The sequence below is a fragment of the Ruditapes philippinarum genome, unplaced genomic scaffold (assembly GCF_026571515.1).
Source record: "Ruditapes philippinarum isolate M1 unplaced genomic scaffold, ASM2657151v2 ctg717_1_1_1_1, whole genome shotgun sequence".
NCBI lineage: Eukaryota > Metazoa > Mollusca > Bivalvia > Venerida > Veneridae > Ruditapes > Ruditapes philippinarum.
Genome location: NW_026858165.1, coordinates 131,512 through 158,190, shown reverse-complemented (window position 1 = coordinate 158,190; position 26,679 = coordinate 131,512). Strand labels below are relative to the sequence as shown.

At 34.4% G+C, this 26,679-nt stretch overlaps 3 protein-coding genes across 3 annotated transcripts; 2 read left to right on the top strand and 1 right to left on the bottom strand.

Moving 5' to 3' along the window:
* Nucleotides 1-257: 257 nt before the first annotated feature.
* LOC132752353 (zinc transporter ZIP1-like) lies at nucleotides 258-2,824 on the top strand. The gene has a single exon (XM_060742666.1). It carries the CDS (start codon nucleotides 814-816, stop codon nucleotides 2,035-2,037), a length of 1,224 nt encoding a protein of 407 aa, XP_060598649.1. The 5' UTR covers nucleotides 258-813; the 3' UTR covers nucleotides 2,038-2,824.
* Nucleotides 2,825-9,171: 6,347 nt separating this feature from the next.
* Nucleotides 9,172-11,626, bottom strand: LOC132752352 (zinc transporter ZIP1-like). Its single transcript, XM_060742664.1, has one exon. It carries the CDS (start codon nucleotides 11,134-11,136, stop codon nucleotides 9,913-9,915), a length of 1,224 nt encoding a protein of 407 aa, XP_060598647.1. The 5' UTR covers nucleotides 11,137-11,626; the 3' UTR covers nucleotides 9,172-9,912.
* An 8,664-nt stretch (nucleotides 11,627-20,290) lies between these two features.
* On the top strand, nucleotides 20,291-20,979 carry LOC132752351 (uncharacterized). Its single transcript, XM_060742663.1, has one exon. The coding sequence runs from the start codon at nucleotides 20,300-20,302 to the stop codon at nucleotides 20,837-20,839; it is 540 nt and encodes a 179-aa protein (XP_060598646.1). The 5' UTR covers nucleotides 20,291-20,299; the 3' UTR covers nucleotides 20,840-20,979.
* Nucleotides 20,980-26,679: the final 5,700 nt, after the last annotated feature.

Below are 26,679 nucleotides of genomic sequence, written 5' to 3'. Positions count from 1 at the left end.
TGCTTATGACTGTATTCATTCTGAAAGGTTATTTAAAGCAACGGTATACACGTAGTGTTAAAAAATAGAACAACCTTAAAATGATCATGTACATTTCCTTTCCCATTTTCAATTTGGCATCGTAATAAAATAATTTAATGCGTTAGTATTCGTTTGTACTTTGATGTAGATAAACACATGTGTTTTATTGTAACATCCATTGAACAATAGTTTAATGTACATGTTCATATTGTTGTTTATAAATAATGTGAAAGTCATTTGAAAATAACGTGAAATGTTGACCATTATACATGTATTTATAAACGAATTTATATTGTGTATTTGAATGGATTTTTCATGTATGTATACTTCTCGAATTCGACAGAATGAGATAGATGTGTAGAATAAAATGATATATCGGTTGCAATTAAATGGATTTATTAACATTAATAAGTCATTAAAAATTTTCACGTTACTTCACCATGATTGATCCTCGGACAAATGACCTTTACTGCGTTAGTTCCATTAAATGTGAAGATTGCAGTTATCACAAGGTTAACACGGGTTTATCACATGTACACGTTGATAAATTGTAAAATTCAACATGTATTCTGATTATCACGAAATTGCAACTGCTCTAGTGTGACGCGGGTTTAATTGCTCGGATATTATTTGTTATATATTAATTTTTATCCATTTCTTAAATAAAAAATGTGAAGATGCAAAAGTATTTCAGATCGAAGCAATAATTAAGATGTACATATAATATAGATCGACACTTCAGGAGAGTCGTTTATCATTTGTGATACAATAATTCAAAATCGAATTTAAAATATGGTGGCTACTGCTAAACTAGCTTCAACTTTCATTTTGTTTGGTCTTTCTGTACTAAGTGGAGTTATTTCCTGCATTACGGTAAAATGTTTGGTGCTGAAACTTGGAACTTCAACAAAATTCACTGGTGCAATGAGTCTCCTGAATTGCTTTTCCGGTGGCGTTTTCTTCGCTACTTCCGTTTTAAGTTTACTTCCGGAAGCGCGCGAAAGCATGGAACATGCATTGGAAGGTCTTGAGTTTAGTTCAGAGTATCCTTTCACCGAACTGGCAATGTGTATTGGATTTTTCATGATTCTAATGCTTGAGCATATTGCTCACAAGTGTTGCTCTTCTAATACGACAACTCGCCCAATTCGTCCAGAAAATGACCCCAGATCAAAAGAACGAAATTCCATGTCAGAATCAGCCGGTGCAGATGTGGCAGTAAGTTACAAGATAGTGAGCGGGAAAAGATATAAAGGGGTGTACACAAAAGACCCTATACAAGTAGCAAGTGATTTAGAAGATTCTTCGTACCATGACGGCATGACATATCAAACGTATGGCGCGGTGGGCGAATCGGTCGACAGCCCGACAAAAAGACCTTATTCAGAAGTTAGAAATGACTCTTCAAATTCTAAAACCAAAGAAATTGTGTTCCAAGACAGTGATAGAATTCTAATGAGAAATGCAAAAGTTGCAAAAGAAGTTAAAATCAAATCAACAAATGAAGCCCTTACAGAAGTCAGAGATTCCGCAGACGATAATCGTGATCCTACAAGGTCAAGGTTACGAGGTCTTGTGCTATTAATAGCATTATCTTTACACATGATTTTTGACGGTCTCGCGCTTGGGCTTCTAAAAGATGATTCAAAAGTTTACGAGCTTCTAGCAGCCCTGTGTTTACACAAAGTTCTTGTATTCTTCACAATCGGGATTCAAACTTTAGAGCTACTTGCCTCCGTCAAGAAAACCATTTGTGTCATTGTAGTTTTCGCTTTAATGAGTCCATGTGGTGTTATAGTAGGTGAAAGTATTAATCTTTCTGGAGAATCAGATGCAAAAGATTTATCGTCTGCCATATTGCAGGGTATTGCAACCGGTACTTTCCTTTTTGTCACGTTCTTCGAGATTTTGCAACGTGAGTTGGGATCCGGTGACCATGACATTTTTAAAGTGTTCACGACTATTTTCGGATTTGCGCTTATTGCTTGTACACGGTTGCTTGAACACGAAGAATAATACGAATTAATTTGTAGAAAGTTTAAATGAACCAGTTAGCTTATTTTGTTTTAGTCCAATTTCAGAGCAAAAATAATAATGTATCCTTAATATATGTATGTAATTTGTATGTATGCTAGTGTGCATATTTTGTTAATCAAAACCTTATATAGTTACTTTAAAATTGTAAAAGAGGAAGCTTTGAATTTTTGTTGTAATATATTTATTTATCAGTGCTCAAAGAAACCTCCGATTGTGAGAATGACATTTCTCTCTCATTTGTGAAGCTAGCATTTTGGAATTTTTCAAATTCTGATGGGGCCTTCATTTTCAGTTACAGCTGGTTGAGGGTAACAGAACATACGTGACTATTTTTGTATAAAGTGCTAGTGTTACATAAATACCTTATTTTTATAAAATGAGCCGCGTCACGACAAAACGAACGTAATGCGTTTGCATCCAGCATGGATCGAGACCAGCCTGCGCATCCGCGCAGTCTGATCAGGATCCATGCTGTTCGCTACCACTTCTCTACTTGTTATAGGTTTTGTAAGCGAGCAGCATGGCTCCTGATCAGACTGCGCGGATGCGCCGGCTGGTCTGGATCCATGCTGCTCGCAAACCCATTATGTTGGTTTTGTCATGGCGCAGCTCAAATATATTTTGTTAAAACAGTTAAAATGTAACTTTGCCTAATTTTTCATATATATTCGTCATACATTTTGTAATTCTTCTTGTATAATGTGTAAGATACTGTACATGTAATAAAATTGAAAATCTTTGTCGCTTTAAAGCTACAAGATTATGTCGGTACAAATAAACATTCATTTCTCATTGTTTTATTATTTTACAATGAAAAAAAATAATAAAACAAAAACATTTATTTCCACTTCATTGTGTAAATATTTTATTTTTTTCTTGATTTGTCAGCACTTGTACTCGTATGTATATGTAGTAGTTTGTGGTCAATCCTGCTGACTGGTTGGTTTTAATTTATTCTAATCACGAGCTTGGTCGACGTGTTTATATAATGGGGACATGGGACATATTCGAACTTTAGCACCAGTGGAATTTATTAATAATACATGTATATACATAATGTCGAAATTATTTGATAGTTTTGTCGAATACATTTCTTTGTTGTTTGACAGTAATGTTAGAGCAATATTTCTGAATGATAACATGTTGATGCGCAACTTAAAGTAAGGTGGCTTTGCATGTTTTTGTGACGTTCCAAAGGGAGATTTGAAAATACAATGTCAAATTGAAAATCAAAGAATTGACAACTGTCACAAAAATAGAAAGGAAGTTTCCCGGAATATCAACTGCTGTACATTTTCATGAAATTACCCTGACTGTTTTTTTTTTTTATTTTTGATGTGATTTCGGGTGTATTAGGCCAAATATAAATCACATTCAAATTTTATGATAGAAACAAGCAATCAACAAAGTATTGCAAGTAATAACAGGTACAAATGTTGCTGCAATGCAGCAATTGAGAAGCTCCGCGCGAAAGAAATGCGCTCATTACAGATACCTTACCAAATCATTCCTGCGCACATGTCATTTTCTGTTTAGATTAAGAACTAATGTACATTATTCTGGATGTTTTGTAATTCATTTAAATTTGCATAATTACACTTATCGAATGCACTGTTCATGAGAGAGGGGCCAGATATTAAATTAAAAATGCTTTCACTGATGCCTATCGTGTAAGGAAAGTAATTCCAATACAAATACGACTTACAAGATTTGTAAATGTAATGTTACATGACAGTAGTACAACATTTTCCTTTTTGTGTCACTACAGTAAAAAAATATTACATGAAATAAACAATATCAAAGCATGTACATTTTCTTTTTCACCTATAATGCTACTCATTTTCTACAAATATCAACAACTACTCATGGCAAGAAATATAAAAATCCATATGTAAATAAGCCAAAACAAAACTTTCATCGACTTTATTGTTCAAAGTGTCCGTTACATGTTTCGCGGCAAACTGTATATCATGTTATAACAACAAAGCATCAAAGGGCGTCCAAGCAAGAAATGCAGCAAATACGATGAACTTGTAGACATCTGATGACCAGATATTCTTAACAACTTTTCAATGGTTAATTGGATTTTACCAGAATTGTACACATGTATGTCATAGATGAATGTGCGGACAAACGACAGTGTCCATCATGAACTTTGGAAGGCTTGCAAGAGCTAAGAATATTAAATGAATTTTTTTGGAACATTCAAAACAGTATTCAAAATGAACAAAATAAGTTTGATTTATTATTATAATTGTTTGTTTGTTTGTTTCATTTTACGCCTTTTCCCAACAGTATTTCAGTCTTATAGGCGGGTAGGTTCCTAACCATCTTTCCTGGAGAGTTACACCAGTACTATACTACCTTCCTCCGCGCTAAACTACCATAATTGTAACGAATATACAAACAGTATCAAAAGGGACTAATGCACTAATATAACATCATGCATTTTATCATTTCAAATTAAATATTGGAATTTTTGCAATATTTCAAGTCATTTGTTACAATAACAACCAAATTTTATTCTCAGAAAACAAAAAAATAATCTTCAATCTGCCATCTATCCACATTTACAGTTGTAAGAAAATGTTTTCAGTACATTTTGAGTTATCACAAATTCCAATTATCGCGGGCAGATGAACATACAATCAAAGGGGATTAAACTCACAACAGTGAGTCTTAATAACGCTTGCAGAAATCATGATCAAAAGTAGAATAATATAATAATATAGTTTTTTTCGCCGATTCTTACAATTTTTATTCATTATCGTATATAAAGCGGTAGTTTATTTCGTTGGGTGAAAAGGCGACTTTTCAGCAATTCAAGGACTATGGTATGATATGATAGTGTGAAGCTCCAACAATTAAGCATTGCAGTTTTAGTGGAAAAATGAATTAATTTTCCTATACAAGCCTATATACAAAAGTGACCTAAGGGACATGATTAATACTACTCTAGCTCTACTTTTGTTGAGGACCACAAGGTGATTCTACATGCCAAATATCTTAGCTATAGGCTTTGTACTTTCAGAGAGATATGTTTACGACATAAGGAATCCCAGAACGTTGCCAAACTTCACGTTCCCTGTTTTCACAATATGAAATCCCATAAAAAAGTAACAAATGAACGAGTATCTGAATAATTTTATGATATTTCTATCGCTATCCCTTTCTTTGTCGTCACAATAAGTAAACCCCAGAAAAAAATGAGCCTTTTAATGGGCATGCTCTGCAGTGTGGGTAAGTAATATCTGCACTCCAGTTAACGCACTGTGTATGTATATGATTTAACTCTACATATTTTCTACAGAAAGGTATGGTGGCTGATTTTGAACGCTTTTGTGTGTCGTGTTGTCGCTAGCGTTGTCGGACTTTCATCTTGTCGCCCTGTCTAACGATGCTAGCCAAACGGCGCGTGGTCGTGCAGCGTGTTGTCGCGATGTCACATTATCGCTCGAATCAAATCGAAGAAATGATTTATAAGCGAAGCGACAGGGTGACATCGCGACATCGCGCCGCACGAAGTACTAGTACTGAAGGCAGCTAGTACTGGTAAACCAATTGACAGCCTGCTCAGAAACAATGCGGTGGCTGAACTGTGCTCTGATGAATTCAATATGGGTTTCTGCCGTGATCTGGAGGTCAAACTACCAACATCACCGCCATATTCAAGTCAGCATGTAACTCGTCTCATAAAATTGTGTGCGTTTTTTAATAACACCAAAGGTTACTTCTCTCAAAAATGGCACCCAGGAAATAAAATCCATAAAACAAGACCTAACTAGGCTATCCTGTACGTCCTGGCTTGTTTTTGTACGTTTTCCTGTGTTTTGTATCAGTGAGATAAAAGTCATATCACACTGTTATAACTTAGTGAGAGTTTTACTTTCCTTCTAAGATGTTACAAAGCTCTCACATTTTTGTGATGTTATGGTAATGTTATTATATACAATTGGCGACTTATACTTAATTTAAAAACATGTTATATATATATATATTTTGAGTGAATATTGAATATATTTTACTTGGAAATGGAGATTTTTTTCCAGTTGCCCTCTTGAACATATCAGAAATACCCAGTCCCGACTTTGTGAGATTAAATTATTACATGTACATGTATCTGAAATAAACGGAATCATCTCTGTAACATAAATTCTTAAGCACTTTTGAAATATATTTTGCACGAAGCGCGTACCGGTTGATTAGGGAGGTTGTTCCACTCCCTGACAAGGGCAATTGCTAGCTCGTTTACAGTGCGAGGTGCATGACGACGACGGTCGACACGTCTCTCCAGTTCGTCCCAAATGTGCTCCACAGGATTCATGTCCGGAGAATTTGCCGGCTAATGCATGACGTTTACGTAAATCGCTGCAAGGCGAGCTTGCGTTATTCTTGCAACATGCAGGCGTCCATTGTACTGCTGAAATACGACTGGAGCATTCCTTTGCATGAAAGGAATGGCTTCTGCATTCAAAACTTCATTTATATACCTTTGGGCATTTAAGTTGCCTCGAATGACTAAGAGTCTAGTCTTTTGCCCCCCAATAATACCACCCCAAGCCATAACTCCCCCGCACCCGAAACTATTATGCTCTCTGACACAAACAGGAGTAAATCCTACACCCTGTCTACGTTGGCGACCGTCAGCGTTGGTCAAGTCGAATTTGGATTCATCTGAAAACAAGACTCTGTTCCAGTCTCGTCTACGCCAACGACGATGTAAACACGCCCAGCGTAAACGTGCCTGCCGATGACGTAATGTCAAAATACTACCTGTGTATTGGCGCCGCGCTCTAATCCGGCGATTTGTTCACGTAGCCGATTTCTAATTGTTTGTGAGCACACATTGCCGCCAAAGTCGAAGGTTGGAATCTGTGACGTAAGTGCGTCAAAACCGATGTACCGATCGTCCCTTTGGCCAGTTGCTCTTGGTCTACCTGACCTAGGACGATCATGCACATCACCTGTTAGCCTTAAGCGCCTGACAAGCTCATGTACTGTGTTGCGACTGCAGTTAAATGTCCTGCTAACGTCAACGGCAGATACGTCAGCTTTCGGCCTCTGATAAACGTGGCATTTTGTAACCATCAAATGTCAATGGTAATTTATACTGGGTAATCACTTGGTGAATTTATAGAGCTTTTGCTCACATACTTTTGCGTTCTATTCATTAAGCACGGCGTCACGTGCGATAGCGGCTATTTGAAGACTACCCAGTTTCGGTAAATATCAAGTTTGCTAGAGTTTACACACATATTGTGTATCGAAAATCTACGGATATGAGATAAATGTGTTTTTATTAGATGCCAATGTTAACCAGAGGGCCAAGATGGCCCTAGATCGCTCACCTGACCCATCGAACTCATCCGAACAATTACCTAGACAAGCATTCTCAGACCAAGTTTCATGACAGGTGAGTCAAAAATGTGACCACTAGTGTTAACAAGGATTATCCATATTTGAGCAGTGTGACCTAGATTTTGACCCCAGGTGACCCATATTCGAACTTGACCTAGAAATCATCAAAACAAACTTTCAGACCAATTTCCAGGATATTTGGATTAAAACAGTAGCCACTAGAGTGTTAACAAGATTTTTCTATTTTTAGTTCCTGTGACCTAGTTTTTCATCCAAGATGACCCATGTTCAAACTCATCCGAGCAATTATCTAGACAAGCATCCTGACCAAGTTTGATGATAATTGAGTCAAAAATTTTACCACTAGAGTGTTAACAAGGTTTTCCCATTTTTGGGCGGTGTGACCTAGTTTTTGAAACCAGGTGACACATATTCGAACTTGACCTAAAAATCATCAAAACAAAATTTCAGACCAATTTCCAGGATATTTGGATCATAACAGTAGCCACTAGAGTGTTAACACGATTTTTCTATTTTTAGCTCATGTGACCTAGTTTTTCATTCTAGATGATCCATGTTCGAACTCATTTGAGCTATTACCTAGATAAGCATCCTGACAAAGTTTGATGAGGATTGAGGCAAAAATACAACGGCTGGAGTGTTAACGAAAAAGTGTGAACGGACGACTGAAAAAGATATTGCACCATTAAAAATGTCAGGTTTCTTCTTTGGTTGAGTATATGTTAATTGCTTGTTTCTATGTTATCTATATTTGGCTCTATACACCCGAAATCACATCCAGGGTCATTTAATGAAAATGTAAAGCAGTTGATAATCCGGGCAACTCCTCTCACACGTGCAATTTCACACAGTGCAATCATTAACTATGAAACGGATTTCTCGGTAAATTTATTCAAAATTCTTTTCTATTTTTGTGACGGTTTTCAAATCTTTGTTTTTCAATTTTATTTTCAAATCTCCCTTTGGACAGTCACAAAGCCACCTTAATGTAGGTTTCGTATAAACATGTTAACATTCAGAAACTTGCTATTATTCTACTGTCAAAAAATAACGAAATATATTGACAAAACTATCAAATAATTTCGACATAATATGTATTCATGTATTATTAATAAATTCTACTGGTGCTAAAGTTCGAATATGTCCCATGTCCCCATTATATAAACACTTCGACCAAGCTCATGATTAGAATACATTAAAACGAAACAGTCAACATGTATTGTACGAAAGACCGGTTGGGACATTTCAACTTCATGAATTTCCGGTTTTATCTTCATGAATCCCGATTTCAACTTCACAAACCCACGATTCGTACTTCATGAAGTTGAAATCGTGAATTCTTTAAGTTGAAATAGTGAATTCACGAAGTTGATTTCATGAAGTTGAAAGTTGAAATCGTGACTTCTTGAAGTTGGAATCGTGAATTCTTGAAGTTGAAATAGTGAATTCACGAAGTTGAATTCATGAAGTTGAAAGTTGAAATCGTAAATTCATAAAGTTGAAATCGTGATTTCATGAAGATGAAATCGGGAATTCGTGAAGTTGAAATGTGAAATGGCCCTACCGGTCTTTCGTAGGACTGAGCATAAACTTCTACAAACCAATGTTTTACAAACATGTACAAACAAGTTCTGGCAAATCAAGAAACTGTACTCGAAAAATAAATTATTTTAATACACAAGCGAATTTATATTTATTTTTTTATTTTTTTTTGTCAAAGAAAGGAAACAATAATTAATGAATGTTAGTTTATACGACATAATATTGTGGTTTAACCGCGACATAAAGCATTTTTTTCAATTTTATTACATGTATTTTACACATTATACAAGAAGAATTGCAAAATGTATGATGAATATATATTAAAAAAAATATGTAAACATGTAGTTACATTGTAACTGTTTTAACAAAATATATTTTATAAAAATAATGTCTTCATGTTACACTATAAACACGTGCACTAAATACAAAAATAGTCACGTATGTTCTGTTACCCTCAACCCGCTGTAACTGAAAATGAAGGCCCCATCAGAATTAGAAAAAATCCAAAAATCCCAGCTTTACAACTGGAAGATATGCCATTCTCACATTTGGAGATTTCTTTGATCAGTGTTACACAACAATATATTTCAACAAACGTTCAAAGCTTCGTTTGGAAATCCGGAAAGTCAACTCTTATCCTAAAACATTCCAAGTTACTATAGACGAACAAAATGTTTTGTTGAAATATCGCAATTGGACAGTTTTGTTTTCATCAAATTAAGGAAAAAACTGAGTAGTAAATTGTACTATATAAAAATGTTAATATCGCGCTTCCTTTTTCACAATTTTAAAGTAACTATATAAGGCATTATGCACACTAATGAACATGCAAATTTTACATATATTAATGAGACATTATCATATTGATGTATTTATTGACTAAAACGAAATAAGCTGACTGGTTCATTTAAACTTTCTACAAGTTAATTTGTATTATTCTTCGTGTTCAAGCAACCGTGTACAAGCAATAAGCGCAAATCCGAAAATAGTCGTGAATACTTTAAAAATGTCATGGTCACCGGATCCCAACTCACGTTGTAAAATCTCGAAGAACGTGACAAAAAGAAAAGTACCGGTTGCAAAGCCCTGCAATATGGCAGACGATAAATCTTTTGCTTCTGATTCGCCAGAAAGATTAATACTTTCACCTATAATAACACCACATGGACTCATTAAAGCGAAAACTACAATGACACAAATGGTTTTCTTGACGGAGGCAAGTAGCTCTAAAGTTTGAACCCCGATTGTGAAGAATACAAGAACTTTGTGTAAACACAGGGCTGCTAGAAGCTCGTAAACTTTAGAATCATCTTTTAGAAGCCCAAGCGCGAGACCGTCAAAAATCATGTGTAAAGATAATGCTATTAATAGCACAAGACCTCGTAACCTTGACCTTGTAGGATCACGATTATCGTCTGCGGAATCTCTAACTTCTGTAAGAGCTTCATTTGTTGATTTGATTTTAACTTCTTTTGGAACTTTTGCATTTCTTATTAGAATTCTATCACTGTCTTGGAATACAACTTCTCTCATTTTAGAATTTGCAGAATCATTTCTAACTTCTGAATAAGGTCTATTTGACGGGCTGTCGACCGATTCGTCCACCGCGCCATACGTTTGATACGTCATGTCGTCATGGTACGAAGAATCTTCTAAATCACTTGCTACTTGTATAGGGTCTTTTGTATTTAGTCCATTGTATCTTTTCCCGCTCACTCTCCTGTAACCTACTGTCATATCTGCACGGGCTGATTCTGACATGGAATTTCGTTCTTTTGATCTGGGGTCATTTTCTGGACGAATTGGGCGAGTTGTCGTATTAGAAGAGCAACACTTGTGAGCAATATGCTCAAGCATTAGAATCATGAAAAATCCAATACACATTGCCAGTTCGGTGAAAGGATACTCTGAACTATACTCAAAACCCTCCAATGCATGTTCCATGCTTTCGCGCGCTTCCGGAAGTAAACTTAAAACGGAAGTAGCGAAGAAAACGCCACCGGAAAAGCAATTCAGAAGACTGATTGCACCAGTGAATTTTGTTGAAGTTCCAAGTTTCAGCACCAAGCATTTTACCGTAATGCAGGAAATAACTCCACTTAGTACAGAAAGTCCAAACAAAATGAAAGTTGAAGCTAGTTTAGCAGTAGCCACCATATTTTCAAGTTGATTTTGAATTCTTGTATCACAAATGAAAAACGACTCTCCTGCAGTGTCGATCTATATTATATGTACATCTAAACTTATTGTTACGATCTAAAATACTTTTGCACCTTCACATTTTGTATTTAAGAAATATCACATATTTTGATAAAAATTAATATATAACAATTAATATCCGAGCAATAAAACCCACGTCACACCAGAGTAGTTGCAATTTCGTGATAATCGGAATACATGTTGAATTTTACAATATATCAACATGTACATTTATACAGTAGACAGTACTTTATCATAACATAAACACCGGTATAAACTGATAAACCCATGTTAACCTTGTGATAACTGCAATCTTCACATTTAATTGAACTAACGCAGTAAAGGTCATTCGTCCACAGATCAATCTTGGTGAAGTCACGTGATAAACTTTAATGACTTTTTAATGTTAATAAATCCATTTAACTGCAACCGATATATCATTACTACACATCTATCTATTTCTGTCAACTTCTCGAATTCGAGTATTAAAGACATATATAAACACTGATATTTACTTACATGATTTATCCTTGCAAATGCAAAATGTGTACATGTACGCTTATATAATTATAATAGTGAAAATAGGCTGCTTATTTCATATATTTCCAAATGAAATACAAGTTATTTATAAACACTAATACACATGTACATGTAATTTTAAACCATTGTTCAATGGATGTTACAATAAGACACATATGTTTATCTACATCAAAATAAAAACGTATAAATTTGTGTTATTACTATGTGAAATCGAAAATGGGACATACATGGCTGTTCTATTTTTTGTCACAATATCGTTGGTTTAAATAACCGTCCAGAACAAATACGTACAAGCTGTCATCAGCAGTTAAGCACTAAATTTTCAATAAATAATACATTTGAACAGCTGTTAGTGAGAGGCAAAATATAACGACGAGCAGCTTCCCTTGAACTTGTATAATTGTTAATGGATATTGTATTGTGAACAGCTTTGAACATGTTAAACATCTCATGAATTTATTTATCTGCCATTTAGTTTATTTATTTGTCAAACCGACTTTGAAATCAAGTACAAATATGTATATGTATTTCAAATTCCTCTAAAAATATAAAAAATCATGTTAGATGTAAACATTAAATTATACAAATATTGAAAAAATAAAAAATATTGACTAGGAATATTGATTAGGAAAAGATCAGATTATATGTCTGGGCTACCTGTAATTTTATTTTTCTGTTTTTTAACCCTTAAGTTCTCTTATTTGGTTATTTTGCCGTCAACCATTGGCAAATGTTTTCCGACACACGCAGACAGAATACGATCACAAACAAATGCTTGTTAATAAAGCACTTACAATAAATATGACTATGCAAGACTTGTTTACCAGGTACCCAATATTAAGTCTTCCCGCTTTTATGCTTTTATTTGACCTGTCGGACTTCAGACGACACTCTTTTGGACTCCGCGGTAAATTAAATAACGTTATGATATTATAAGTGAACTAAACAAACAACATAAGAATGTTTAAGTTTAACTAAATTTATTTAGTCTACGTAAGCCCTACAATCAACCTTGCGTATTTGTAAAATCCGACGACAACAATTGATACGAAATATCTCGAATTTCAATATACGATCGTTTTTAAAAAAATAACATTAAAATATGATTCAAATAGGGGCTGGCGCTTGTGTAATATGCGATAAATAAGCAGTGATAAATAATGCTTAAAGTTGAAAATGGAAAATGTTTGAAAAATAGAATTAAATTGACTGCATTGAAGCATATTTTCCGTATTTTCTAACTTTAGCCAAAACACAATGTTTGAGGGGAAATCTTTGTAAGAAAAGATATATAAAATAAACTGAAAATTCACGTTTTTTTCTGTAAAAATGATTTATTTTCACCTTGTGGTATGAAATTTCATAATGAAAATATATCCTGTATTTATAGAAGAAAAAAAACTTAAACATCCTATGTACTGTTACAGTAAATACATGAGTGATTGCCCATTTTACATCATACATTTTTGTACAAGTTTAATGGTTTGATTTGATTCACCCTTAAAACGAAATGTTCGTGAAGTTGGTAGTCTTACAGCCTAACAGCCTAACAGCCTGAAGTTGACAGCGTAACAGCCTGAAGTTGGCAGCCTAGCAACCTTGCAGCCTAGCAACCTGGCAGCCTAGCAGCCTAAAGAAAACAAAGAATAGTACAAACATGAAAATGGTCGGAAATACATTAGTAGCACTTCCTTATATCATTCCACGCCTTTTGTTCAACATCGTTATCTTTATTTTTTCAGATGTAGAACTTTATCTTAACATATTTTTTTCATTCTGACGATTCGAAAGTTAGCAGCCTAGCAGTCCAGCAGCCTAAAGAAAGCTAAGGATAGTACAAACATAAAAACCCGTCGAAAATGAATCGGTAGCACATACTTAGACCATTCCACGTCTTATTTCAATATCGCGATCTTTATTTTTTAAAATATTGAACTTTATTTTTTTTCCATTTTGACGCTACGAAATTAAAACGCGCTGAATAAATGAAGAAAAAGAAGGTAATTGAAACAGATTCGTCAATGTACCACAAAGCGGCAATATTCCAGATTAATGTTAATTTATATAAAATTTGTTGCTGTTAGTTAATCAGGTAACGTTACCTCATAACCTTGCATCTATTTTTTTTTAATCCAAAAACGGCACAATTAAGAATGCTTTGATAATTAAGTGCTCTCTACTATCAAAACCCAATATGACTCGTGCAACAATTCAATATTCTGTTCATTAACTCATTACGTAATGGGAAAATTGTCGTCTGCAAAAATTAAAATTACGGTCCATCATTTTTTCGGTTTTTTTTTTGGTTCTACGTAATTTCCTCGAATCAAAAATTATGTTCTGGTATACGAAGCAAAGCCTATCCACGATACGCTAAGATTTCATAGATTTATTTTATATAGTTAGAATTTTTCACACTTTTTTAATGGTGTGCAGCTTTGTGAATCTGTTTCAATTTTATGTGATGGGTTTCTCCTGTCCTGATTTAGTTTTTGAACTTTTGAGACTTTTACGACAACGTGACATCAAACTGGTATATGATATGATAAGAGTACGAATGTACTTATATATATATATCCCAAATATCCTAATTCATGTACTTTTGTTATACATGTATATATACGTACATGTATATGCACTTTATATATCTGTGACCTGTCGCACGGACTAGGGAGATAAATTTCACCGTGTATGCCAAAATGTGAAAATAACTCACAAATACGTAAAAAATAAGAAGACGTATTGAAGCAATCATTAGAGCCAGAGGTGGTCATAACAGATACTAGGGTGCATTAGAACTTCGATTTTCAGACAAACTCGCAAGAAATTTTAAGTTGTCACCACTGAAAAGCAACCTAATGGCAAAAGTTTTAAAATGACAAAATCACTTTTGACCCCTACCTTACATTGGACGTCTTTTAACATTTTGACGCACGCCCTAGAAAAAATGACATTGCATAAATTCTTCAGGAAGACTTTGTTGTATAATGTCCCATTTTTGGTTTGACTCTATCCCGATCATATGTTCAGATATTTAATAAATAGCATATTGTCAGGCTTCTTTTTTGGTTGAGTATAGTATTGTATCTTCATTACTTTTGCGTTATCACGATTTATTTAATTTTACACATGAAATATGGTGCAATATTACTCAAATATATTTCATATTTTTTAAAAATAAATATGAAATAAAAATATGATAGTGGGCGGAGTGAAAACTCATATTTATTTTAAGGGACTTCTTTCGCCATTTTGTTTGAAAAATCTCACTCAAACGAAAAAATATCCTCTTAGTATTACATTACAGCTGCAGAATATATAATTAGGCTATAAAGCTGCATTAATGACATCAGGTGCGGGTCCAGTATATTCTAACAGAGAGCAACGCAAGCAAATTTCGACAATTGGTAATGCATATAATTCAAGTTCAAAATATATAAAAAGGGTTCATAGCAACTTTCATTTAATATTTGTTTTGCTGGAAAACGAATACATGAAATGGCTTTTGTTTTAAAGTAAAATAAAATGAATTGTTTGAAAAATTATTCTTTTTGTATAAACATGAAAGAGAAGGGTAGATTTAGTGATTATTTGACTGAATTAATGAAGTTCGGCATGTTTTAAAGATAAAAAACAATTATTTAATGTCATATTTTCCATAATTTCTTGCCTTTGTATTTGCCTTATTATTAGATACAATTAAACCGGACAAGCTCTGACAATTAGAAAATTTACATTGTATTATGTATGTAATTTGTTTCATAAATAAATGATATTGAAGGTTCAATACTAAATCTATTGAATGAGTGATTAAAATCATGTTATGCTAGCCTCCGACGAGCATTTAAATATTTCATTGAAGGAGTTCAACAAATTTAGTAATGAAACTACATGATTATATATAATATTCTCTTTACCACATACTACCACATACATAAAGTAACAACTGTGTTTATAAAAAAAAAATCATAGTTTCTCATGTGTAACGCTTAGGAACGCTTAGGAAATAGTTCTCAATTTTTAGTGCATTGTTGTAGAATAATTCACGGTTCGAGTTCAAACGCATAGGAATATAATCACGAAGACCAATATATAGGCCTGAGAACGATAAACCGTGCATTCTTATACTTAAATGCAAGAAGAAGATTTGCATAAAAGGTTGAGAGGCATCAATGCAACCAAGTTTATCGTTTTTTAAAATGACCAAGACGAGTATACACTCAATCAGAACGACGGAGTTGTCGAAGGAAGCCGAGTTGTTGCGATCTGTAAACACGTTTTAAAATGTAAGATAACGTGCCTGAATTCGATATCAGCAATATCAGCTCCTAGCAAGAATACATCTTGTATCATATTACAATACTTATTATTACCTTTACGATAGTTTATTGTATTATCATCATCGTACTGTCGTATTATCGCGTTTTCGTTATCGTACTGTCGTGTTTTCATCATCGTACTGTCGCGTTTTCACCCACCATCGTACTTTCGTGATTTCGCGTTTTCATTATCGTACTTTCGAGTATCGCATTTCAGATCAAACCATTCATAGGCGATAGCCCTAACGGCATTCCGTACTAGTCAGTTGTAATCGTGACCCAATCATCTGGATGGCCCCTGCAAAACCGGGGCTGATTGTGCTTCGCGGGGCACCAGGAAATAACACGAAAACACGTCAAAGTGATGACTGTGTCGTACTTCCGCTCTACGGGACGTAAGGATACGAAAGTATGGTGGCTGATATGTGCCATTCTTGTTTTCGCCCTGCGACCCCGCCAAGCGAAAAGTCGAGAATTAACAAGTTAAAACGGCGGGGTCGCGGAACGAAAACACGCTTATTAGCGAGGACGCAGGGCGAAGTTTATTAAATAAAATTTCGCCGCGCGCCCCCGCTTATTAGAGTGTTTTCGTCCCGCGACGAGATTTAAAAAATAAAACGGCGGGGTCGCGGAGCGAAAACACGCTTATTAGCGCCCCCGCTTTTTTATTTATTAAACTTCGCCCCGCGCCCTCGCAAATTAGCTTGTTTTCGCCCCGCGCCCCCGCCATTTTAACTATTTCGCTTGGCGGGGTCGCGGGGCGAAAACACGAATGGCACAAATCAGCCACCATACGAAAGAGTAATGACATTGTCGTTTTTTTGTTTGTTTTCGTATGGCGCCATGCGGGGACAAATTACTATATGACACAAATCAGGCACCTTACAACGCATTGAATTGTTTTTCCCGAAAATGATACGCATGGCTATTGTTTCTCAGAAGGAAGTGCTTCGCATGTCCATTGCAAAAAAATCATTGCTATTGCCCCAGAAAGGTTTTACAAAGCTCTTGTTCAAGAAAAGTTGTGCATGTCTATTGTCCCAGGTGGCATTCCCATGGCGATTGTCCTAAAATGATGTCTCTGTGTCTATTGTCTCAGAATTATAAGCATAGATATTGTCACAGAAGGGCGCTCTAAAATAGTGTAGCATGGCTATTGCCACATAAGCATGTCCATTGTCCTAAAAGAGTTCTGCATACATCTATTGTAGCAACGGTTTCGCCTCGCTATCTAGCCATAGAGAGGTGTCGCATGGCTTTTGTATCGGAAAGGTTTGACATGACCATTTTCCAAGATGAGATTCACAAGACTATTGACTTACAAGGTTTTAACAGTGCTTTCATCCTAAAATTGGTTATCATAATCTAAATCAAATTTTCACGTTGGGTGCCGAGTCTGAGAAACAAAAATCACAATATTTAAGTCCGTGATACAGCATTATTGCGCGGAGCTGTTTGTGTTTACTATTTTTTTTTGTCCATGAGCCCGGATTTGATCACTTAATCCCTTCGATTTACAGCTGAAAATAAATCCGCATTCAAGAACTCCTTTCGATTTCTATATTGGTTTCCCCTTCGGTGATTCGCAGCATGTCATATTAATGAATGAGAACCGGAAAGCAGTTCTGCTGTACATGAATTCGAATGCTATAAATAGCTATAAATGTTCTGATTTTTGACACTTATATATTATAAATTTGTTATTTCCCTTTTTTAGCTGTACATGAAATTATAATTTGTTACATTTTGAATTACATTTACACACAGCATATCAAGTATACTATTAGTGATTGAGTTTGTCAATATAATGAAGATTTCAGGCATAAGACCTTAATAATTTTGCTTTTGATAATTATTCTTAATTTATGTTTATGAAATTAAATGTTTAATAATATCATGTTGATATATTGGTTGTTTTGAAAATAATTAAACTTTAGTATATAAGGCGTCGGCATTGCTTACCGCTGTGTGCTCTTTAAGGGTATGACTGGTAACATGTCCGGGGTCCGTACTCGACAGCGAAAGCTGCATTTTGTGACCTTACGAGCGGATGGCCCCTCATTAAGCATAGGCTATAGATAGATAGCATCATTGATAACAGAAACTTTGATCTGCAGTTTGAACATGAAGTGTAATGTTTTTATGAATGGTTTTAAAACAATTCAACAAAAAAGTATATTGATCTCCCAATAAATCAATTAACATTAGTTTTTTTATATATCACCAATGTCAAATAGCTTATATATCTTTGACTCGCACGAACATGATGTTAGCGAATTTCCTCATACCTGCCTAAAATTAAGGTAACAGTCTTCTATTATATTGATGAATACTGTATCACCATGTAACGCGTGTATAACAAACAAAAAAATCCTGAATTTGGTCTTTTTGAAATTCATCCCAGAGTGTGTTCTACTTTCAGTATTGAAAGAAACCATTTTTTTAATTTGACGTGAAATATTACTGTATTACAATATTAATCCCTTTTGTTACTATTTGTATAGTTGTTACAATTATAATAATAAATAAAAGGGCTGCAGCTCTATGGTATTTTCTGATCTTTGCAATCTAAATCATACTGACTATCTGTATGTACTTTCCTGTATAAGTTTATTTTTATATACTATAATTCATCTTACGCAGCGACAGCGTTTTGATTTTCTTCTATAACAGTTTGAGATTGATACATATGGAATTTTGCATGAAAAAGAAATAGAATTGCCTCGACTAGGATTTGAACCATATGCCTCTCACACCCTCAACGAGACCGCTTACCTCTGCACCACGGCGAAGTAATACATATGTACCTTGAATAAAAACGAATACTTTATGTAATTCTAAATTGAGAATTTCCATTTCGTGTTTGCAATCCTTATTAATTTCGAGGTATTTTGTTCACGATAAACCTGTTGTTTAACACTGATGAAAATAATTTAGCGAAAATCTTCTCGCCAAAACAGTCCGACATGTATATATTCCACCACAGACACTTGGGGTTTGGAGCTCAAAACGCCTTTAAAATCCAAATAAAATGCAAATTTGTCAATCCCAGCACATGTACTGATCATATATATCAAAAAACTTAATATAAGCCGTTTTGAAAAAAAAATCATATTTCAACATCTATAATAATTATAGATGTTGAAATATGATTTTTTTTCAAAACGGCTTATATTAAGTTTTTTTGATATATATGATCAGTACATGTGCTGGGATTGACAAAATGCATTTTATTTGGATTTTAAAGGCGTTTTGAGCTCCAAACCCCAAGTGTCTGTGTATTCCACTACTCGACAGTCAGATTTATTTGTGTACTACGCTCTGGAGTATTCATTAATCGACATAGCTAAAAATAGCATTTTCATTGATTAAAATGATATTCATGATAATCCGAAGCTTTACGGAAATAGCCGAACATTTTTCATTGGGTAAAAAAGATATTCATCCGCGAAATTTGTGATTGTAACCTCATATTTCTATTGACTAATCTAAACTTTTAATGCACTGTAATTTGTTAAATGCCTACATTAAAAATTATTCTTTCTTTTAAATTGCTGGTTTTTAAGCAGTTTTGAGTGAGAACTACTTTGCGTTGTTAGGACTGTAAGGAAATTTTGTGTTAGACCGTGGATGTTAGCTATGTATTTACTGACCTTACGATCAGAAAATACAAAAAACAGACTTTGATATTTTTATCATCTTATGTTACTGACTTCAGTTGTGACACAAACAGAACACAGTACAGTCATGTCACATAACATTTACAAGTCTTGTAAGTCTTGTTTGTATTCAATGGAATTACTTTCCTTACCAGGTAGGCATCAGTGAAAGCATTTTTATATTAAATATCTTTCCCCTCTTTTTAATTATGGACAGTGCATAAGATAAGTATAATTATGCAAAAAATGGTTTACAAAACATTCGGAAAAAATCTACAATAGTACTTAATCTGAATATAACATGACCTGTGCGTATATAGGAATAATTTGGTAAGGTATCTGTAATGAGCGCATTTTTTGCGCGGAGCTTCTCAATTGCTGCATTGCAGCAACATTTGTACTTGTATCTTATTATCTTACTATGTTGTGCGTACTTATCGGTCCATTACACCAGTCCCCGGTTCGCACAAGGAAATATTTTCGCCAAAGTTTTATATCGAACTTAGGCCTACTCGATGTCTAAAACGTTCAATTCAGTTACACTTATTGATGACTAAGTTTTTCTAACAAATTTGTTTCATTTTTTTCAACAGCGGTTCTACAATGGAGGAAAATCAAAGATTTAGCTACTCTTGTTGTCTTTCAACCACTCCTTTCATTTACGAGACGATACCTGATAGACTACGCCACCTAGCGGCTGCAGATCAAGACAGAGAAGCGTTTGTTTTCTACGAATTTAGTAAACAAAGAAAAAGTCTTACAAGAAAACAACTATTAGATCAAGCTACCATTGCTGCAGAAAACTTTGTAAAGTATGGTGTCGAAAAAGGGTCAACAGTTGCGATATGCATGACTAATTCTTTAGAAATGTTGACATCAAACTTAGGCGTGATTATGGCGGGAGGCGTTCCATTTTATGTATCAGCTAATCTCAAGGACGGAAGTGATTTGGCAGAGTTTATCAACAACCTCGAGGCGAAGTTCCTTATAATAGATACTAATACAGGGGATGAAAATTGGAAAGTCCTTGAAAATATTTGGCCTGAAGGTCAGAGTCGGTCAGAGGTCACGCCATGTCTTGAAATGGTGATTTGTAATGGAAAGGTAGAAAGAGAAACCGAAACAAGAAAGAGACTTTCTTAGTTTCAACAGAAAAGTTATGACAATCTTGTAAAACTGGCAATTATTCACCCCGAGGACACGTTAGCTTATTTTTGTACTTCCGGCTCAACCGGTAAGCCAAAAATAATTGTTTACACACATTTTGGGATAATGAACTGGACGAAAACAATTGATAAATATTTGAACATCTCTGAGAAAAGTGTATTTTTCTGTGATCGTACATTAAGCTGGGTGGTAGGATTTCCTCGCACGTACATTACAGAGGGCGCCACACGTATTTTTGTTGACACAAAATTGAGTATTGCTGAGCAACATAGCGATTTCCTTGCTGATGTCATAGAACGAGAATGCTGTGACGTTGTTTATCTACCTATATATATGGTCGTTGATATGCTGAATAAACCAGAAATCTCAAACAAGTTCAACAAAGTGAATAGCAATTTCTTAAGCGGTGAAAGGGTACAAAATACCCACTATCAAGCTTTGAAAGCACGTTTTTGCAATGACGTTATGACGTCATATGGAACAATAGAGAGTGGGATAGCGAGTTTTTTTCAGTGATATAAGTGGGGATGATTTCGAGGACGGCATGATTGGTAGGTATACATTAACTGTTTAGAAAATTGTGTCGTTAATCAATACTAAGGTCGTATATAAATTGTAGGGCCAGAAACTATTTCTTGCAACTATGGAAGTACAGAAGTGTCATAATGACGTCTTTAAGGCACAAAGTGTTTAAAGATGAGCTTTTATTACGGCAATTTTAAAAGATTTAATTGCCCTCCTAACCAACATTTTGGATTTTGACCAAACTTCAAAGAAAAGTGTATATACACATATATAGTATGTAAATGGTTCCAGTCTGAGTATATAAGTAAGTCACAGGAGCTAATTATATTCTTTTAAAATCTTTATGAAACCTTCTCCTCCAGAAACCACAATGTCTTAGATATTTTGCATGTAGCATTAACTTATGATCCTCTTTAAAAGAGGTATAAACATGAAAATTATCCATCTCGGGTTAAAATTGGCTTTGCCCTGGTGTCTACAAAGATGTGTTACTATGTGAAACTACAGAGCCAAAGCTATGGTATTCGGTATGTAACATTGTCAAAAAGACCGCAAAAGATGTTAACAGTTAACAGATCATGCTTAAAAATATAATAGCACTTAGTTTCCATAGGACCATAGCCTTATAATAAAAAAAAAATATAAATAAAAAGATTCTTCTTCTGATCATGTAATTGGCATGTGACCATCTACAAAAGTATTATAAACAAACTAATGGAGCAAGGATTTTCCCCGCCCCGGTTTCCCTTTTGTTACATTGACCTGTAACAGAAACATACTAGAAATATATAAATCATACATTCAGGGTGAAAAGTGACCGGCCCTTGGTTCTCTAAGTTTACAGTAGATTGCACATTAGTTGGCAGTTTTTATTTGGCTTTACTCTTGAACTATCTAATGGACATGAAATTTTAAGACACAATTTTTCGAAAATAACTTTTGTGCCCCCTGAAACAAAACCGCATGCACAATATAATTATGTTGTGCAATCAATACACTTATAATAAGTAATTGGTATATTGAAAAAATCGTAACAGTGAAGGTGTAGAATTGGCATGATACATTTAAACTAATTTTCGAGGTGCGGGTATTAGTTATAAAATAATCAATTGTTTTCTTTTAGGAAAACCGATTGATAGTTACGAGTTTAAAGTTGTTGATGACAACAGAAATATTGGTCCGATTGGTACACAAGGCTAGCTGTGCGTCAGGTGCCCTTTTAGATTTGTTACCTATCTTTATATGGAAGAATTGTTCCGGGAGGCAGTAGACAAACATAATTGGTTCCATACGGGAGACATGGCACACTTTCGCCAGGATGGGAACTTTGTTGTTGACAGACGGGAGAAAAAATGATTTCAAATGACACTTATAAGTTCTTTCCTTGGTCTATTGAGAAAGTTTTGAAGAACTTACCAGATGCAGAAAATACCTTTGCGGTCGGTGTACCGAATACAAGGCTAGGTCAAGTAGTTTGCGCATGTGTATTACGTAAGAAAGGTATTTCTTTGTCAGAATCAGATATTAAGAAATTCTGTGATGAAATGTTTCTGGAAAAGTCGACCGCTTTTGGAGTAAGCGTGAAACCCATGTACTATATTATCATAGACAAGGTACCCCTGACTGCCACTGGAAAAATTGATCGACGAACTATTAGATTACAAGCGAAAGAAAAACTTGGACTTTGATCTTGAATTTTTGAGACAATATCCATTTAGACAGAAACGTATGCTTTTGGCGTGTGTTAGCGAGTTAAACATGATTAATATAGTACTATTAAATTCTAACCACTACAGAAACAAACAGCAGGATGTTTCTCTATCTCACAACTACGCTGTCTTCTACATAATAAATAAACGAAATACTAAATTAAAACTACATATTTACATCATTTGTTATTTCTTGTCAACATTATACAAGCATATTAAAGAAAGACAAATGGATTAACTTGCATTAGTGTTTAAAATAATTTTCTCTCAAAATGTGTCAAAATCTTGTGTATAGCGTTTTTGTATGTGTACCTGTTATTTGTTTATACATGTATATATGACTTTACAATGTTTAGAATCATATGTATTGTCCAACAATATTGACCTGGCACTTCATTAACTTTCGTAAAGGTCATATGAATAAACACTGACCAGTATCTATCGAATATATCGATATATTTGTTAGCTATACTCGTCAGTGATGTGTGGTGTATTGGTATAGATGTCGGACTACCGATCTGATGGTCTCTGGTTCGAGTCCTTACCAACACCACGTTATTCTTTTTGATTTACTTGGAAGAATTAATTTGAAATCGTTTTTCTTAGAAAACCTGGTTTAAGAATACCTTTTAAGTGGTGTTTATATACAATTATATTTTTATTTTCTTACCGTATCTTTCTTTCAACGGTTCTTTTTTGTGACATTATGCAATCGTATACTTGTATGCTTTAGCGCATACACGCTATAAACTATAAAGGCATATATTGAAATACTACATAGATAGTACACACAAAAAAAGGTTCGCAATAGGTTTTAGAGAATGATAATTTTAAAATTAAAATAAAATTAAAAAATAAATCTGTGAAATTGGGTTCGAACCTACCAGTTTACGTCTACATTATTCAAGTGAACCTCCTTTACCAACTGCGCTAGAGAGATTTTTTTAATTTACACCATTTCTACAATTAGATTTTTACATTCATATCGATTTACAAGTAGATCGTAACGTTTACGGAATATACCGACTACAGGGTCAAATGCAAGAGTGCCAGGTCAATGTTGTTGGACAATATATATTGGCAATGAAAGAGATGTTTTTATTACAGCTCACCATTTTTGTAATGTTAATTTACCATAGACCAATAGGTAACAGTACTTTTTCATAGTAAAAATCTGAACTGAAACACTGTCCCAATGAAATATTTGTTCGGGGTAATAAAATAAATATCATCGGTTTGAACTGCAAAAATATCATCCCTCCTAGAATTATGTTATCCTCGGGTAACAGTATTCTCCTGTTTTACTGTTACTTGCAAATCTATGTGTTATTTATATCAACGAAAGTTACTTTGTTTAATATACTTACTCCGGAATAAAAGTTTGTTTTTCCCAGCTAATCCTGGGGTACAAACACTAATACGGGGAAGTCAAAGTCCGGGCCCGCAAAGCGGGCCCGGGCTTTGGCTTGCCCGGCTATAGACTACACGTGTATATTTAAAAGAAAATCAAATAAAAAAAATATATAGAATTCTATACCTATCAATGAAATTTTCAGTGTCAGTTCTAGTTAGGCGCCACCATTTACAATGTAACTCAATGATAAAAGACGGTGTATTCCGATAACGGAACAAATCTCAACTTTTCGGATAAATAATAAACGTCGAGTGTTCCGAGTGAAAACGGAAGTGGTGCATGAAATACCGAATGACACTTTTAAAACGGAAAAAATGAAAGGAATTTTTTACGACTTCCCCGTTCATAGGCTTTGCCTCATTTCATATTATAGTTACAGCTTTTTTATCACGTTTCTTTCTTTCAAGAGCATAACTGAAAACTATATAGAGGGATCAGCTTGAAACTTAAGAGACATGAATGACATTAAGAAAAAGTGAAATGTCTAACAACTATTATCCTTAGTTTTTCATGTATTTTTTTTAAATTTTTCTTTTCATACTAGTTAATGACCTTTGCAATTGTTACTATTTGAATTTTATCTAGAGCATACTTTTAAGCCAGTATGATATATCAGCATCTATGTATAGATGTACTGCTTAAAACTCAAGAATATTAATAGCGAGCTCGACGAGCTGGCCCGAAGGGCCTGCTCGCAAAGCGAGCTTTACGGTAACGCGAGTACCTGCTAAGTGATGGTTTTGAAAACTTTCGTTCAAAGTACCGAATTGGACACATCGCAACCTTTCGAATTTAAAGATAACGATAAAAACTGAGGAATTCTGACTGAAAACGGATGTATAGACTGGTCACCCGCGCATGTCTATGGGAACCATTATTGGACAGTGAACCAGAATAACGGAAGCGGTGTATAAAAAATGAAAATCGAAGGCGCCATTTTGTTTGAAATCTGATAAATAAAAACAATTTTTTGTCGAATTTTGTTATGAAAACTATCTAGAATGTAAGAAAATGGTCTAACTAAGAAAATGAATCCGAACACCAATATCTTTTATTTAGTCGTTAACGCTGTACAGACGTTTAAAGTATTGTTTACGTGACGTCACAATGTAGCGCCAAACAGCACGTGCAAAACAAACAAATCAAGTACGCTATTTGAATGTCGCAAACGTTTTAAGTTTTACATTTATTTCACTTTAAATAATCTTAATTTCGCTTGAAAAATTATAGAGTGAAATAAAATAAACAAAGTTTTATCAACGTTTTCAAAACTCGTTATTCATTTCACGACAGGGGCGGGGCCATATTTAACACAGTACGTGTGACGTCACACGCACTCGTTACTGCATTTGAAATAAAAATGAGCGATTATTTCATACTATTTCACGTAAAAAGTACACCGAGCTCGCTTTGAGGCTTTGCCTTTTTCATATTAGTGATACCAAGATATTTTTGTACGATCTTTAATTAATTTCTACATTTTCTTTGTATATCTCTCAATTAACATTGCTATGTACAAGCACCATATCTTACAACACCTTTTATATTTGAGCTGTTATTTTTTTTACTAGAAGTGTCTATGATATCATCAGCATGTGTTACATGAGCTCAGTTTCTGACATACATGTCTGCTGCTGTCAAACGAAAACGGATATTTACATTACAAAATAGAAGAGAAGAAATAGTTTATTCCGGATCTTGTACATTTATAGTATTCCTAAATTTACAAGTATAGCATTATTTTCTGATTGAAATAAATCAACTTTTTTATTCATACAACGTATAATACTAGTATAGTAATAACGCTTGATAAATCTTCTTCGAATATCTTGATAATATAAACAAACAAAATATAATGATATTCATCTTCAATTTCTGGTAAGCTACATAATTGACATAATCTTTCATTTCTTTGAGTATTCTCTTACCTCCGTACCTTCCGGTTTTAATCAGCTAATATTATAAGTCTACAATTATTCATACGTATACCATTGCAATTAATGTATAATTAATATTTCTTAAATATGTTTCCAAACAAAAGTCTGTTTTGGTATAACTAAACAAAGTGTTCAGTACGATATAATTTTCTAAGCCTGAATGCTATTTTTTGCCTAAAACAATAAGTCTTTGCTCAAATTCTGGTAAATAGATTACACATTTGCTACAAA

Excerpts from the sequence above, each read along its gene's own strand:
- LOC132752351 (XM_060742663.1), top strand. The coding sequence starts at position 20,300 with ATGGAGGAAAATCAAAGATTTAGCTACTCTTGTTGTCTTTCAACCACT.
- LOC132752353 (XM_060742666.1), top strand. The coding sequence starts at position 814 with ATGGTGGCTACTGCTAAACTAGCTTCAACTTTCATTTTGTTTGGTCTT.
- LOC132752352 (XM_060742664.1), bottom strand. The coding sequence starts at position 11,136 with ATGGTGGCTACTGCTAAACTAGCTTCAACTTTCATTTTGTTTGGACTT.